At 35.3% G+C, this 16,166-nt stretch overlaps 1 protein-coding gene and 1 pseudogene across 3 annotated transcripts in view; one reads left to right on the top strand and one right to left on the bottom strand.

Annotated features, from left to right (window-relative positions):
- The window catches only part of NUP58 (nucleoporin 58), a 79,387-nt gene that overhangs the window by 41,457 nt on the left and 21,764 nt on the right, over positions 1–16,166 (top strand). For all 3 annotated transcript variants that reach the window (XM_074216192.1, XM_074216190.1, XM_074216191.1), the window contains exons 10-12: positions 525–604; positions 4,210–4,328; positions 4,911–4,993. In XM_074216192.1, coding sequence (XP_074072293.1) covers positions 525–604; positions 4,210–4,328; positions 4,911–4,993 — 282 coding nt within the window. The remainder of the gene's footprint in view (positions 1–524; positions 605–4,209; positions 4,329–4,910; positions 4,994–16,166) is intronic.
- LOC141510214 (methyltransferase-like protein 22) lies at positions 7,196–14,534 on the bottom strand (annotated as a pseudogene).

The following is a 16,166-nucleotide window of genomic DNA, read 5'->3' as shown; positions in this document are numbered from 1 at the left end:
TATCTTAAGTATTGTGGTCTATTCTGAACTCCACATTTTAGAACGAATGATAATAACCTGGAGATTGATTAAAGTAGGATGATCATGATGCTTAAAGGCTTTAGGCTCATATCATATAAAAGTTGGTTGAAGAAACTAAAGTTTGCCTTAGGGAAGAGAAAACTTGATAGTTCCTTTAAAGAATTTTTTTTTTAAACCACAAAAGTTAGAACTAAAAAGAATAGTTTGGTTCTGTAAAGAGGTCAGTAACTAGAAACAGTGACTGGGAATTGCAAAAAAAGGCCATGTAAGATTGACAAAGTATTTTTTAAGACTTGTGGTTATCCAAATTTTGAGAGGCCTTCAGATGCATACTAGACAAGCATTTTAATGGTATAATTTGGAGAGGATTCTTGTTCAGAAAACTTGGGTTGTTTGAGGTTTCTTCCAGCTCTGAAATTTTATGTAATAATTGAAGATGTCTGTATTTTTCTGCAACAATATATAACTCTAACATATTTTCCCCTCTTTCCTTTTTTCTTTAGGAGTTAAAAAATGCAGAAATTGCCTTAAGAACACAGAAAACCCCACCAGGACTTCAACATGAAAATACAGCTCCTGCAGAGTAAGTGAACTCTAAGCCAGTACTATTTACTTCAGTAGATATTTTTGAATACTTACCCTATGCAAAATGTTATGTTAATTTACTTTTTAATTTAAGGTAACAATTCTTTTCACCTAGATATATTTTCCAGATAATTGAAGCCTCTTCTTTCAGGTGATGTCACCTTAAAAATCATTGCAAGTATTTCATTATACTTATTTGTAACATGTTTTTTGAAAATTTTTTTATATTTCATATATTGATCAAACACAACAGGAAATACAATTGTTCCCTTTTTTTTTTGAATGACTGCAGATCATAATTGTGAATGTCAGCCCTATTGTGCTATATCTCCCCACCCGTTATATGAGGCTGAGATTTCTCCCCTTTAGAGTAAAAGGATATGCCTGCACTTGATGGATTTTGCCATTCCCTTCCCTATCATATGTCACTTTGGGAGCTTTATGATATGCTTTTTCTTTTTTTTAAATAGGTTTTTTTTTTCAAGGCAATGGGGTTAAGTGTCTTTGCCCAAGGCCACACAGCTAGGTAATTATTAAGTGTTTGAGGCTGGATTTGAACTCAGGTACTCCTGACTCCAGGACTGATGCTCTATCCACTGTACCACCTAGCCACTCCTACACTTTCCCTTTTAACAGCCCCTCACCTTTGCCCTTGAAGTTTATAGTCATCTCTCTGAAGTCAGTGGGGAAATTTATGTTCAGTTACTGGCTACAGATCATTATCACTCTGAAATACTCAGTGTTGTTTTTGCTTCTCTTTGTAAAAAGTTAAGGTACTTTGATTATAATTAGATTTTGTTTTATTACATAGCTCTTTGAGTGCTAGCTGTTCTAAAACATTTAAAATATGATTCAGTTGCTGAATTCTTTAAATTTTCCTTCAGCATCTCATATATTGCTCTTCTACTCCTATTTGCTCCCACCTTTTTACCACTTCATTGTACCACTTCATTGTTCCACTTCAGATAACTAGGACCTAGGGATAGCTGGATGGTACAGTAGGTAGAGAGCTAGCCTGGAGTCAGGAAGACTTGGGTTCAAATGGACCTGGGAAATTCTTGGAAAATCGCTTAACCTGTGTCTGCCTAAGTTTCCTCACTCCCAGGGTTGTGGTATGGATCAGATATTTATATTTGTAAATTTTGTATTTGAAAAGTATCTGCAATGTTATTATAGTGCCTGGCACATTGTAGCTGCTTAATAAACGCTTGTTCCTTTCTTAGAAGGCCAGGGACTCTCTACTAATTCTTACCCCCGTGTTCCACAATTAGGAGTCATTGGATAATATTTCTTGAATAAATGCATAAGGCCATCCTGACTACCCTCTTAGATATATAGCAATCTAACTGCTCCTTTCTTCCCTTTCTAACTTCTGTCTTATTTCTCTCATATTTTTCCATATGGAAATATTAAACTAAATGTTCTCTTGGGTTTCTTCCATTGCTGAAAGTTTTTGTAAAGTGTCACTCTTTTTATGCAGAATTCTTCAGTAGTTTCCTATTAATAAAGTTCATACAAAAATGAATATTTAAATATCTAATACTTGCCAGGAAATATGTAAGGCACTAGGAAAATAAAGACAAAAAAAGAAAGTTCAGAGATGATGGGAGAAACATCATGTATGTAGAAAAGTAAATATAAAATGTGACTTAGGTCAGGGAACCAAGAATAGTATCAGCTCTTTGTAGGAGGTAGTCCATGGATTCAGTTTAGATGGAAGCTAGAACTTCCATGGGAAGACTTAAGAGCACTTAATAGTTATGGGAGGCAGGTTGTACAAAGACATGGAAATAAAAGTGGAACACTGTAAGAAATGCAAGGAATAGCAAGAAAGCTAATTTTGTTGAACTTTGTGTGTGTGTGTGTACGCACATGCACGTGTACACACGCATGCACTTTATTACAGCCACTTTATTAATTCAAACAAAAGAATTTTTATTTTATTCTAGGTTCACAGGATGCTGAGAAGGGCATAAGTAGGATACTTAGCCTTGGAAAGAAGAAGAATAACTTCTAATTGTAACAGTAGGGAAGAGGATTAGATGGGTATAAATAGAGGAAGTGTTGAGAAAAATAATGGAGCTTGTGTCAGATGGCCTTGGTCTTTCAGGAAAGTTAGGGAACAAGTGTCTATTGAAGATGAAGATTGTGCATGCAATTTGAAACTTGAACACACAAAATTTTAAATACTTACATAATATGAATAAGAATTGATAAGGAAGATGTAGGCTAAAATTTAGAATTGGTAGTGAATTCAATTGACTACATTTCATGATTTTTTTTCCCCTAGTGACACTTGATACCCTATAAACAGGAGTAACAAAACTGGTTAGAAGAATTTTGTGAGATAGTTTTTGAAATGTATAGCCAATAATGGAATCTAGGCTGGATAGGGAAGGAAATGAAGTAGAAGTAAGCTTATAGTCTGGAGAAACAGAGAATGTTTCAGGACTAGAGAGAATGATGGAGGCAAAGACTGTCATTACTTCAAGAAAATGCATTTCCTAAATTTGTTTCATTTTTCAGTTCAAATATGACAAAAACTAGGCTATGTTTATAACCGTAAGACTTTGTTAGTGGGTGAGAGACATATCAGTGACTTAATTGGGATGGATATGACAATTCCCTCCACTAATGTAAATCAACATAATCTGTAACTTAAATTCTTACAGTCATGTGAGGCATTGAGAGGTAAATGGTTAGATAGTGAAATGCCATAGAAGATAAGAGTTCTGGACTTGAAGTCTAAAAGATTTGAGTTCAAATCATGCCTAAGACACTAACTGTGTGACCTTAAGCAAATTACTTAATCTCTCAGCCTGTTTTTTCATGTACAGTGTACTAAGATTTGTTGTGAAGGTCAAATGAGATTTCAATAAAAATTATAACTATTATTATTACTATGTTTCATCACAAAATAGTGCGTGGTGTGTATTAGATTAGTTGACTATCCACTGATTGTCTTTCAAACAAGAATTTTTTTTTCTATTTGATGTTTAGTATGTTGAATTATTGTTTTAAAAATGAACCAGCACTTAGAAAATGGGAAAGACTACTCATTTGATACTAATGCTTTTGTTATTGAGCTGGAAAGACATCTTAGAAATCATCTAGTGCTGTCTCTTCATTTTACAGATGAGAAAAGTAAAAGTCAGAAAATAAAGTAATTTGCTCAAATCATGTAGCTATGTAGTAATAGCTAGGACTTAATCCCCATCTAACTGAGTTTAATGCTTTCTTCACTATACCTTGAAGTTTCTCATTTGCTTTTCATTGTGCTTCAAGAGTTAAACAGAATCATCCTTATTCTGAAGCATTTCTTAAGGTAGCATTTTTTTCTGTGAACTTTTATTTATAAAGCAAGTCCTTCTACTATTGTAGATTAACAGCTTTTTGCAATTTATGGTCTTAAAAAGTACATTGAGTTACAAGAATATCAGAGTTGGGACGTGAATTCAGTTTTCTGTCTGTTACCCCATGATGTTATAACATTAAAATTATGCTTTCTGTTAACACTTAGGAAAATTAATGTCTCCCTTTCCCTTTCCCTCCCCCCCCAAAATAATATCAGTGATCTGATAATATTTAAATGCATTCATATAGCTACTTCAGAATCTTGGTTGGACAATTTGAGGTACAGCTACAACAGTACAGACAGCAGATTGAAGAACTGGAAAATCATCTTGCTACTCAAGCAAACAATTCACATATCACTCCACAAGGTAATGTGCTCTCTAAAATTACTTTTCAGTGTAGCTTTTTTTTTTTAAGGTTTTTGCAAGGTAAATGGGGTTAAGTTGCTTGCCCAAGGCCACACAGCTAGGTAATTATTAAGTGTCTGAGACTGGATTTGAACCCAGGTACTCCTGACTCCAAGACCGGTGCTTTATCCACTACGCCACCTAGCCACCCCCAGTGTAGCATTTTTTAAAAATTCTAAGTTGAACTATATTATGCAACTCAAACATTAGATACCAAAGTAGTTATTTTGGAAATTCTCATTGGAAATTTGCCTTCAAGGTTTTTGTTTGGATGTGATGTAATTTTTATACTTTCTTTAATGTAAAATATAATGGATTGGAGAATTTGGTGTTAATAAGATGTTATAAATTAGCCTATTAAGGCATTTCATTGTTTGTATATGTATGTATGTCTGTATGGCATCCTCTTTATTTGTTAATGTTAATAAGGATTTCTTCTTACTACTAGAATTCTGTTTTCAGCAGTAAAGATAAATTGATCTTATTTCTTCTATTGATTTTATAATTGTTAAATTTTTTTCTAATATAAATTTTGTTTTATAGATTTGTCAATGGCTATGCAGAAAATTTATCAAACATTTGTAGCTTTAGCTGCACAGCTTCAATCTATCCATGAAAATGTAAAGGTATGTTTTAATCTATAGTATATAAGTACATATTTAATAAATGGAATTCCATATAGAAATCTTAATTTTAACAACCATACTTAGAATATTGAGAATCGTTTGACTTTGTCAGACTAGTTTAAATCATAAAGTACTTCTCATTTTTGTTTAGTAAAAAAGAATGTTTATTTTGATGACCAATTTTCAAGTAAAGTGATTTAAGTTTAAGAGAGAATAATTCTTTAAAAAAAATTCTTTCTGTCCTGCCCCTCATCCCGCCCATAAGAAGACAAGCAATATATCAGTTATATATATGATGTCATGCCAAATGTATTTCCATATTAGTCATACCACAAGAAAAAATAAAAGTTAAGAAATTGAGAAAATTAAACTTAACTTTATACTCAGAGTTCATCAGTTCTCTGTGGAAATGGATAGCATTTTTTCTTCATGAATCCTTTGGAAATTGTCTTGGATCATTGTATTAATGAGAACATCTAAGTCTTTCACAGTTGATCATCCTTAATATATTGTTCTTACTGTGTATAATATTATTTTGGTTCTATGTATTCATGTAAGTTCTTATAAGTCTTCTCAGGATTTTCTGAATATACCATAACTTGGTCAGACATTCCCTAATTGACTGAACATCCCCACAATTTCCAATTCTTTATCAACACAAAAAAGTTACTATAAATATTTTTTGTACATATAGGTCCTTTTCCTTTTTCTTTAGTCTCTTTGGAATATAGACCTAGTAGTCAAAGAGTATGCTCAGTTTTATAGTCCTTTTGGCTGCAATTTCAAATTGCTCTCCAGTATAGGTGGATCAATTCACAGCGCCACAGTTCATTTGTGTACCTATTTTCCCTCATCCATACCAGCATTTGTCATTTATGATAGGTTTGAGGTGGTGCCTGAGGATCGTTTTAATGGGCATTTCTCTAATCAGTGATTTAGTACATTTTTTTATAAAACTGTAGTTAAATTTGATTTATTTTTATGCAAACTTGCCTGTTCATTCCTTGACCATTTAGCAATTAGGGTATTAGTCTTATTTGTATAAATTTGATTCAGTTCCCTTTATATTTGGATTGAAGCTATTATCAGAGAACTTAAACATTTTTTTGATATTGTTTCTTTGTCTATGGTACCATTTAGCAAAATGTAATTTGCCTGATTATCTCTTCTAATTAGGTCTATTTTTGCTTTAGCTTATCTGAGATCAAAAACGCTACCCCCCTTCTTTTTATCTTAGCTGAAGCATAAGAAATTCTGCTCCAGCGTGTATTTTGGGTTCGAGTGTGTCTCCTATAAACAATATATTATTGTATTCTAGTTTCTAATCCATTTTGCTATATCTACTTCTATTTTACACGTAAGATCATCCCATTCACATTCATGGTTATGATTGCTGACTGTATTTCCCTCCATCTTATTTTCCTTTGTTTATCCATCTCTCTCTCTCTCTCTCTCTCTCTCTCTCTCTCTCTCTCTCTTCTTATTCTACTCAGATATCTTATTTTGCTTCTGATGACTGCTTCTCTTAATTTTCCCTATCTTTTATCCCCTTCCACCCCATTGCTGTTTCTCTTACGCCCTTCCCCTCTTACTTACTTGTGGGTAAGATAGATTTCTATTCCCACATGTGTTCACAAAGCCACTTTTTTTAGGTTGTTTTTTTTTTTTTTGGCAAAGCAATATGGCTTGCCCAAGGCCATACAGCTAAGTAATTATTAAATGTATGAGGTCGAATTTGAACTTGGATACTCCTAACTCCAGGGTCAGTGCTCTATCCACTGCGCCACTTAGCTGCCCCCACAAAGATGAGAATGAGGTTCAAACACTGCTTGCCATCCTTCCCATCATGTGACCCTGGACTGTAGAAGTTCTTTCTTGAATATCTATTTTTTTTGTGAGAAAATTTTTCCCATTCTTCTACTCTTCCTCCTTCTTCCGGTGCTTTAATGTCCCAATCCTCCCACAACTTTTTTTGGGGGGGGGTGTTGCAAGTTAATGGGGTTAAGTCACTTACCCAAGGTCACACAGCTAGGTAATTATTAAGTGTCTGAGGTCAAATTTGAACTAGGTCTGCCTGACTCCAGGGCTGGTGCTTTATCCATTTTATCCACCTAGCTGCCCCACAACCTTTCCAACGTTGATCGTTTTCCTTTTCTGTCATAGCCAGGTAGCTTTTGACTTGACTGAAAATTTAGTTTAGCACTAACTGTAATAAACCGACTTGGGAGAATATTTTCTGCAGTTGAGATTGGTGCAGCGATAGTCCTTCAACTGCTCTATATGTTTGTGAACAAGGAACTCTGGGGCAAAAGTAGCTTCCATTGACTCTACAGTAAACTTCACATTGCTTTTTCTGATTTTTTTTTTTTAGATCATTTAGGGAAAGTTGAAAATAGAAACTTCATAAATAATGTCCAAAGTCTTAAGTATAAAGTGAAGTCTTTTCTCCCCTGATAAGTATAAGCATTTTGTAAATTGTGAATAATTTTGTAAAGTGTTTTAAATAAAGCATATGAGGTCATCATAAAAAACATTAGCTTCTAGTATGATAGTTGTCTGAGCATGTATGTCAGAAATTTCTTCTTTAGACTGACTTAAAGGAACTTGAGGTTTTGAATAGAAGTCAGTCATCTTTCAGTTAGTTCAGTTATTTAACCTTAATTACACCTCCTCCTGTTGCAGTCAAGTGATTGTTTCTTTTACACAAAGCCATGAGATCTTCATCCACATCTGTGCACTAAACAGTTCTAGAAACTGTTGCTATAATGCTGGCAATCCTGGTGTCATGCTCAAACACAGGCAACTTTTGAACACCTTACTTTGGAATAGGATGTAGTCGACAGAAGGAAAGCTCTTCCCCACATCTGTTTGCCAACATCTTCCAGAGGGGTGATCATGGTGTGCTCTGTTGTGGTGGACATTTTCTCACTTTTCTTCAGTGAAATTTTCTGGTCCCTCGGTTAGAATTTTAAGATGTATTGTATTTCTTGATAGTTTTTTGTTTTGTCTCAGAGAAAACCTGTGTTCTGCTTAGCACTTCCAAGTCACCATCATTACCCAGTAGATCAAATTTCATTCTTGTTCATTTCTTCTTGAGATTCAAAATCTACACCATTGCCATTCTTGCCACATGATTCCTGAATACTTTTGTCATTATGTATAGTATTTTCTATTTGAATGTCTTTATCTTCCACTCTTAATTTGAAAATCTTTCCAAGAATCTTTGTTCTACAGAAGTTTTAATAGTTACAGAAAAACAGGTTGGCCAAAAGCATTCAAATGCACCATTTGAAGTACCCTTTTTGGGGTGGGGGTATTTAGATGCATATTACATAGTTTAGTGTCACTTTTTTTTATTTTTTTAGGTTTTTTTGCAAGGCAATGGGGTTAAGTGGCTTGCCCAAGGCCACACGCTAGGCAATTATTACGTGTGTGAGACCAGATTTGAACTCAGGTACTCCTGACTCTAGGGCCAGTGCTCTATCCACTGCGCCCTAGCCGCCCCTTATTGTCACTTTTAAATGTGATTTTATTCATGTCTGTCTCCTATTCTGGGCTGAAGAGTATGAGTGATGGACAGGACAGTGGTTTACAAAGCAGGACTTTAAATACATGGGTAAACATTCAAATCGGCCCCTTAACCCAGTCATTCACCATCCCAACCATGACTTCTGCCTTGTTTCACCTTTCTGATCCCTTCCTGGACTACTTTCCAAGCAGCTCTTTGGGAAATTTTTGTACCTCTCTTGTCATTTGGTGAATTCTGATTTTTAAGGTATTTTTTTCAAATTTTTTTGTGCCTTTTTTACTGACCTGTTAATTTTCTTGCATCACTCATTTCTTTTCCCAGTTTTTCTTCTACCTCTCATCTCTTTAACTCTTTTTTTTTTAGGTTTTTTTGCAAGGCAAATGGGGTTAAGTGACTTGCCCAAGACAGCTAGGTAATTATTAAGTGTCTGAAACCAAATTTGAACCCAGGTACTCCTGACTCCAAGGCCAGTGCTTTATCCACTACATCACCTAGCCACCCCAGCTACCCCTATCTCTTTAACTCTTCCAGGAATTCTTATTGGGCTTATATCTAGTAAACTTTTTTCTTTTGGGGGGACTTTCTTCTAGTTGTTTTCATGAGTTTGTTTTGGTCTTCCACCATAGTAGCTTTTTATAGTCAAGTCCTTTTTTTTGTTATTTGTCCATTTTTCTACATTATTTCTTGATTTTGAACTTTATGTGTTCAAGTTAGCTTCAGACTTTTTTTGTTCTACTATTTTCAGAGCTAGTTCTGGAGGTTTACAAGTTTTTTGTACTTCTAAGGTGATGTGGTCCAGGGAGAGGTGTAATACCTGCTCTCTTGGTTTTCCAGGAAGGTTCCCTCTCCTCTGCTGCCACAAGTGTTTGCATTCTTCTTGTCCCTGGAGTTGTGACCAGGTCTTCTATTCTCCTGCAACTGTTCCTCCTTGCCTTGGAGCAGGGACCTACTCCCTCATGACTTAACACAAGGTCCACCCTGAAACTGTGACACAGAACTGTGTATGGGAACTAGAGTTGCCAGTCACTCTCCGCTATTCCCAATGTCAGCAAAAAGTATCCTGTAATCTCTTTTCCACCGGCTGTCTCATTCCCTTAGTCTCTGTGCTGAGACCTCCTGATGCTGTTCCTGCCACTGTGTGGCCACCTGCAAGGTTCACTTTTGATGCTACATGGGTTGCTCGCGCAGGCTGGGCAGGTCCTAATCCAGGTGTCACAGATTTCTCCTGCTAATCTTCTATGTTGTCTTAGGCTGGAAAAATATCTTAACCTGACCTTTTGTTGACTTTGCCACTTCAGAATTTGATTTGAGGTGCTATTTTAAAGTTGTTTGAAGGTTGAGTTCTGCTGGTGGATTACTACATCTTCTCTCCCTTCCAGGTACTCCACATAAACTAAGAAACTACCTAGTCTAGCTCTTAACCAAATCATGAATCCCTTCTATAGGGTTATTCTATCTCTGATTAAGCACCTGGTCATTGGGAATTCATTTCCCTGAATTCCTTTTTTAAAGTTATATTCAGAAACTTCATCATTATGTCAAGCTAAAATATGTGGCCTTCACCTGATGGGTATAGTCTGGATGTTTAGAACTAAGCAGAATAAGTCTAACTGCTTTCCCTTGTGACAGCTTTTCATATTACCTAGCTGTGTGACCAAGTCATTTAACTCCCACCTTACAAAAACAAAAAAATATCATATTCATAGGCTATAAATTTTTTATCCATTCCCTAAATAGTAGACAGCCACTTTCTTCTAGTTCTTTACCATCTCTAAAATAGTTGCTTTGGTTACTTTTTTATTTGAATCTTTGTTTCCAACTTAACTTCCTTGGAGTATTTGCCTAGTAGTGTGCTTACTTAGAAAATTTTTCTTTCATAATTCCAAATTGAAATGCAGAATGGTTGAATTACTTCACAATTTGTCTAACAGTGCATTTTATGAATTCATCTTCTCATGGTTCTTCTAACTCTGAATATCCCCATTTTTTTTTCATCTTTATATTATTAGTACTTTATAGATATGGTGATGATTTTGAGTGAATTTATTTTGTATAGGTCAAAGTCAGTTCCAAAATAGTAGTACCTTGAGTAACTGGTCTCATTTTTTTGAAAGCTTGAAATTATTAACTGTACAAGTCAGGAATTCATTAGTTGCTTTGTTCCAGCAGTTGTCTAATTAAATAATCTGCACAAACAACCCAGACTACTCCTTCCCCCACAAATCTTAGTACTTTGATGTGATTCTTTTACACTGGGGATTCTTTATCCCAATGTATAAGATACATACAATGTCTCTTCCTGCTCTGATACCTCTTCCACTCAACTTTCAAACTGATTTCTGAAAACTCAAATCTAACCATGTCATATATAGCTCTTCCCCAGAGCCCAACCCTTTATTCAGTAAATTCCTGTGGCTCCAAATCCTGCTGCCTATATATCCTTGTTGCCCCCCCACCCCCATTTTCAAGAGTTGTTTTCTTTTTCCATTTGGCTAGTTTACTTTTATTTTACTTTTGCTTTCTTCAGTGTTTTTTTTTTCATCTATTTGATTCTGTGTTTTTTTTTGTTACTGTTTTCCTCTTCTGAGAGTATTTTGATCTTCCCTGTCATCATTATACTTTTCCTTGGTTAGCTTTTATCTTTTATCTTTTTTTTTTTTTTTTTTTTTTTTTTTTTTTTTTTGCTGATTTTGCCCTTGGGGCACAATGGGACACAGTCCCTGGCTTTCCTTTTTTTCTTAATGTTTAAAATAAATTTATTTATTTAATTTTGAATTTTACAGTTTTTCTCCAAATCTTGCTTCCCTCCCCCTACCCTCCACAGAAGGCAGTTTGTTTTTCTTTACATTGTTTCATGGTATACATTGATCTAAATTAATTGTGTTGAGGGGCAGCTAGGTGGTGCAGTGGATAGAGCACCAGCCCTGAAGTCAGGCATGCCTGAGTTCAAATCCGACTTCAGACACTTAATAATTGCCTAGCTTTGTCTAGCTGTGTGGCCTTGGACAAGCCACTTAACCTCATTTGCCTTGCAAAAACCTAAAAAAAAAAAATGATTGTGTTGAGAGAGAAATCATGTCCTTAAGACAAAAAAAAATATTAAGAGATAATAAGAATACATAATAAGATAGTTTTTTTTAATTAACGGTCTTTGGTCTTTGTTCAAACTTCACAATTCTTTCTCTGGGTACAGATGGTGTTCTCCATTGCAGATTCCCCAAAATTGTCCCTGATTGTTGCACTTATGAAATGGGCAAGTCCATTAAGATTGATCATCAGGGCCGCTAGGTGGCACAGTGGATGAAGCACTGGCCCTGGAGTCAGGAATACCTGGGTTCAAATCTGGTCTCAGACACTTAATAATTACCTAGCTGTGTGGCCTTGGGCAAGCCACTTAACCCCATTTGCCTTGCAAAAAAAAAAAAGAAAGAAATCCCACCTCAAACACTTGCCACTTAATAGCCACTTAACCCCATTTGCCTTGCAAAAAAAACCTAAAAAAAATGATCATCAACCCCATGTTGCTGTTATGCTGTACAATGTTCTTCTGGTTCTGCTCAATCTTGCTTAGCATCAATTCATGCAAATCCCTCCAGACTTCTGAATTCCCATCCCTCCTGGTTTCTAATAGAACAATACTCTTCCATGACATACATATACCACAATTTTTTCAGCCATTTCCCAGTTGATAGACATTCACTACATTTCCAATTCTTTGCTACCACAAACAGAGCTGCTATGAATATTTTTGTACAAGTGATGTTTTAACCCTTTTTCATGATCTCTTCAGGGTATAGTGGTATTGCTAGATCAAAGGGTATATGCACATTTTTATTGCCCTTTGGCAATAAATTGCCCAAATTGCTCTCCAGAAAGGTTGGATGAGTTCACAGCTCCACCAGCAGTGTATTAGTGTCCCAGATTTCCCACTTCCCTTCCAAAATTGATCATTGTCCTTTCTGGTCATATTGACCAGCCTGAGAGGTGTGAGGTGATACCTCAGAGATGCTTTAATTTGCATTTCTCTAATAAATATTGATTTATATCAATTTTTCACATGACTATTGATTTTCTCATCAGTAAATTGCCTCTGCATATCCTTTGACTATTTGTCAATTGGGGAATGGGTTTGGTTTTTTTTTTTTACAAATTTGACTCAGTTCTCTATATATTTAGAAATGAGTCCTTTGTCAGAAATGATAGTTGTAAAAATTGTTTCCCAATTTACTACATTTTTTTCTATCTTGGTTACAGTGGTTTTGTCTGTGCAAAAGCTTTTTTAATTTAATGCAATCAAAATTATCTAGTTTGTTTTTAATGATCTCCATCTCTTGCTTGTTCATAAACTACTTCCCTTTCCATTGATCTGATAGATAAACTGCTCATTGATCTTCTAGTTTGCTTATAATATTATCTTTTATGTCTAAATCCTGCATCCATTTTGATCTTAACCTTGGTATAGGGTGTGAGAGTTGGTCTAATCCAAGCTTCTGCCATACTAACTTCCAATTTTCCCAATAGTCTTTATCGAAGAGAGTTTTTTTTTTAATCACCAAAAGCTGGACACTTCGTATTTATCAAACAGCAGATTATTATAATCATTTCCTGCTATTGCACCTAGTCTATTCCACTGATTCACCACTCTATTTCTTAGCCAATACCAGACAGTTTTGATGCCTTATGCTTTATAATAAAATTTTAGATCTGGTAGGGCTAGGCCACCTTCTTTTGCAATTTTTTTTCATTAAATCCCTGGAAATTGTTGACTTTATTTCTCCAATGAATTTACTTACAACTTTTTCTAACTCATTAAATTAGTTTTTTGGAATTTTAATTGGTGAGCACTAAATAAATAGGTAGAATTGTCATTTTCATTGTATTAGCTCAACCTATCCATGAGCAGTGATGTTTGCCCAGTTTTTTAAATCTGATTTTATTTGTGAGAGAGGTGTTTTGTAGTTGTTTTCAGTGTTTCCTGAGTCTGCCTGGCTCTTTGACATCTCAGGTGATTTTGGCTTACTCCCTGCCTTAGCTTAGCCATTCTAGTTCCCCTTGTCGCATCAGTATTCTGGGGCTTAGGGCCTTCCCTGCTGGCTTCCCAACTCCTCCACCTATGCATGGATTCCCTTTTACCCACATATGAGACAGACCATTCTTGAAGTTCCTTCAAGATATCTTGAGCTGAACGGTTGTTTCACTTTATCTTGTTGTGAATTCTATAGATTTAGGATTTAATATTTAGAGGCTTCCCTTAAGGCTGTTTCAGAGGGGGGCTGGGAAAAGCTCCAGCTTCATAGCTTCTCTTCATCTTAATGACTTTTTCCCCTAATATTTCCCCCTTTCATTTCTCAAGTCTTCTTATACCTGCTCAGGGATTCCTTTATGCATGACATTGATCTCCTTGCTATTCATTGTATATGATGCTCTTCTCCTAACTCCAGACTGTTTCCCATGCTTGGAATTCTCTACTTCTTCATCTCTGCCTCCAGACTTCTCTGACTTTCCTCTTTCTACATTATACATATATGTAGAAAGAGAGGATATTGTACTTATATGGTACTTTAAAAATAAAATGTTAAAATGCTCTACCTCTGTGATGAGCAATCATAACATAAGGCTTTTCTCATTTTTCAAGTATTAGAATATTTACCTAGATTTAATATTTTAAACTGTAAAAGGTTGAGCATCTATAGATGGAAATTCTTTTTCATAAAAAACTGCCCCTCTTAGTACTTGTTAAATTTGAATCCATGTATAAATACTTATTTCTCCTTATTATCTTATTAAGGTCAGTCATCAGTATATTACTTAGATTCTTTCTGACTCAGAGTTGTCATTTGAAAATCTGATAAGCACGACACCTATTCCTTTTTGTAACTCATTGACAGATATTAAACAGTACAGAATAAAGATAAATTCCTCGCACCCTTCACCCTTCCGAAACATAGAAGAGTTGTTGATTGTTCTTTGAGTCTGGCCCTTCATCCAGTTATGAAACCCACACTTCTCCATCTTTCCTGGAATGAGAGAAGTAGTCATTTGTTGTACTTGGCTGTAATCAGGAGATAACTAAAATGTTGGATTCAGTCTTGGGCTCCATATTTTAGGAAGGACTTTGTTAAACTAAGAAGCAACTAGAGAAAGATCACCATGCTGATGAAGGACCTCAAGATCAGGATTGATTGGAGTAATAGAGGATGTTTAATATGAAAAAGAGAGTACTTATGGGGGCCATGATGGACATCTTCAAATAAGTCCTCAGGCATTTATTAAACATTACTATGTGCTGAGTGCCAGGGATACAAAAGACAACAACTAGTTCCTCTCTCAAGGAGCTTACATTCTTTAAGAACTAATAGGTTAATTTTTACTAGAATTCTTTAAGTTAATGAAAACCCATTGAATGAAAGCTGCTGGCTACTTGTATGTTTTGGAGAGGATTCTCTGAGAGTCTTCCTGTTTGGATTCTGACTTCTTTAAAGTCACATGGGTACTAAGTTATAGACTGACTCGAACACAAGTCAATCCAAATCTAGTGATCTTTTTGCCACTACACCAAACATTTTGCCCAATTCATCACTTTACTGCTTTAAAACCTTCAGTGGTTTCCTTATTTTCTGTAAGATTAAATAAGACACTACTCCTGTTAAACTTGCTGTGATCACACACGGGTAGAGGGAGTTAGGATTTGGAACCAGGAGTCCTAACTCTAGTATTTTTCACATTATATCCTACTGTGTTTCATAAAAGGTGTCAGCACCAACAATGTGGAACCAACCTCGATATAATAGTGCCCATTCACTGATGTTTTTTTCCACTTGCTTTGTAGAGAGGAACCAAAAGTCTGAATAGGACAGGAACACCTATTTCAGGTTAGGTATCACAGTGAGAGCAATGGTACAATTGGAAGACAAAAGGCCTGGCTTAGAAAAGAAATGGAGGGGCTGCTAGGTGGTGTAGTGGATAAAGAACTGGCCCTGTAGTCAGGAGTACCTGAGTTCAAATCTAGGCTCACACCTAGCTGTGTGGCCTTGGGCAAGCCACTTACCCCATTTGCCTTGCAAAAAACCTAAAAAAAAAATGGAGAGGGAAATGGGGTTTTGACCTGATGCTTTTGGTTGCTTTGTTGCCTAGGTAAATCTCTGTTTGTAGTATGAAAAAACTACATGAGAAAATTTGATGGTTTTTCAGTAGTTACCTTGACATCACTAACTAAAATTTTAATATGAATATATCAATTTAATATGAAAATTCTTTAGATTTTTAAGAATATGGCAGAGGGAGATTCCTTGGTAATTATTTCAACCCCAAATTTAGAATCCCTGAGTTTCATAGTATTATATTATTTCCCTAGGAATATCTATTATATGGTATATATCAATTACAAAATCTCTTATTTGAATGGATAATTAATAATAGTTGGAACAAGATTTGACTGTTAGTCAGGAAGCATTTATTAAACTCTTATTCCCCCAGTACCCACTGATATTGACAGTTCTTGTAGGGCTAATGATTTCTTCATTTTGTATACTTTCCATGAATATAGATCATTTTCTCACTCTTAATACCCATATCATTTGAATTACTTTACCTTACAGTGATTTCTAATGCACCAAAAAAGGAAGTTTATAAATAATGTGAATA

Source organism: Macrotis lagotis, chromosome 1 (genome assembly GCF_037893015.1).
Source record: "Macrotis lagotis isolate mMagLag1 chromosome 1, bilby.v1.9.chrom.fasta, whole genome shotgun sequence".
NCBI lineage: Eukaryota > Metazoa > Chordata > Mammalia > Peramelemorphia > Peramelidae > Macrotis > Macrotis lagotis.
This window is presented reverse-complemented; position numbering and strand designations above follow the sequence as displayed.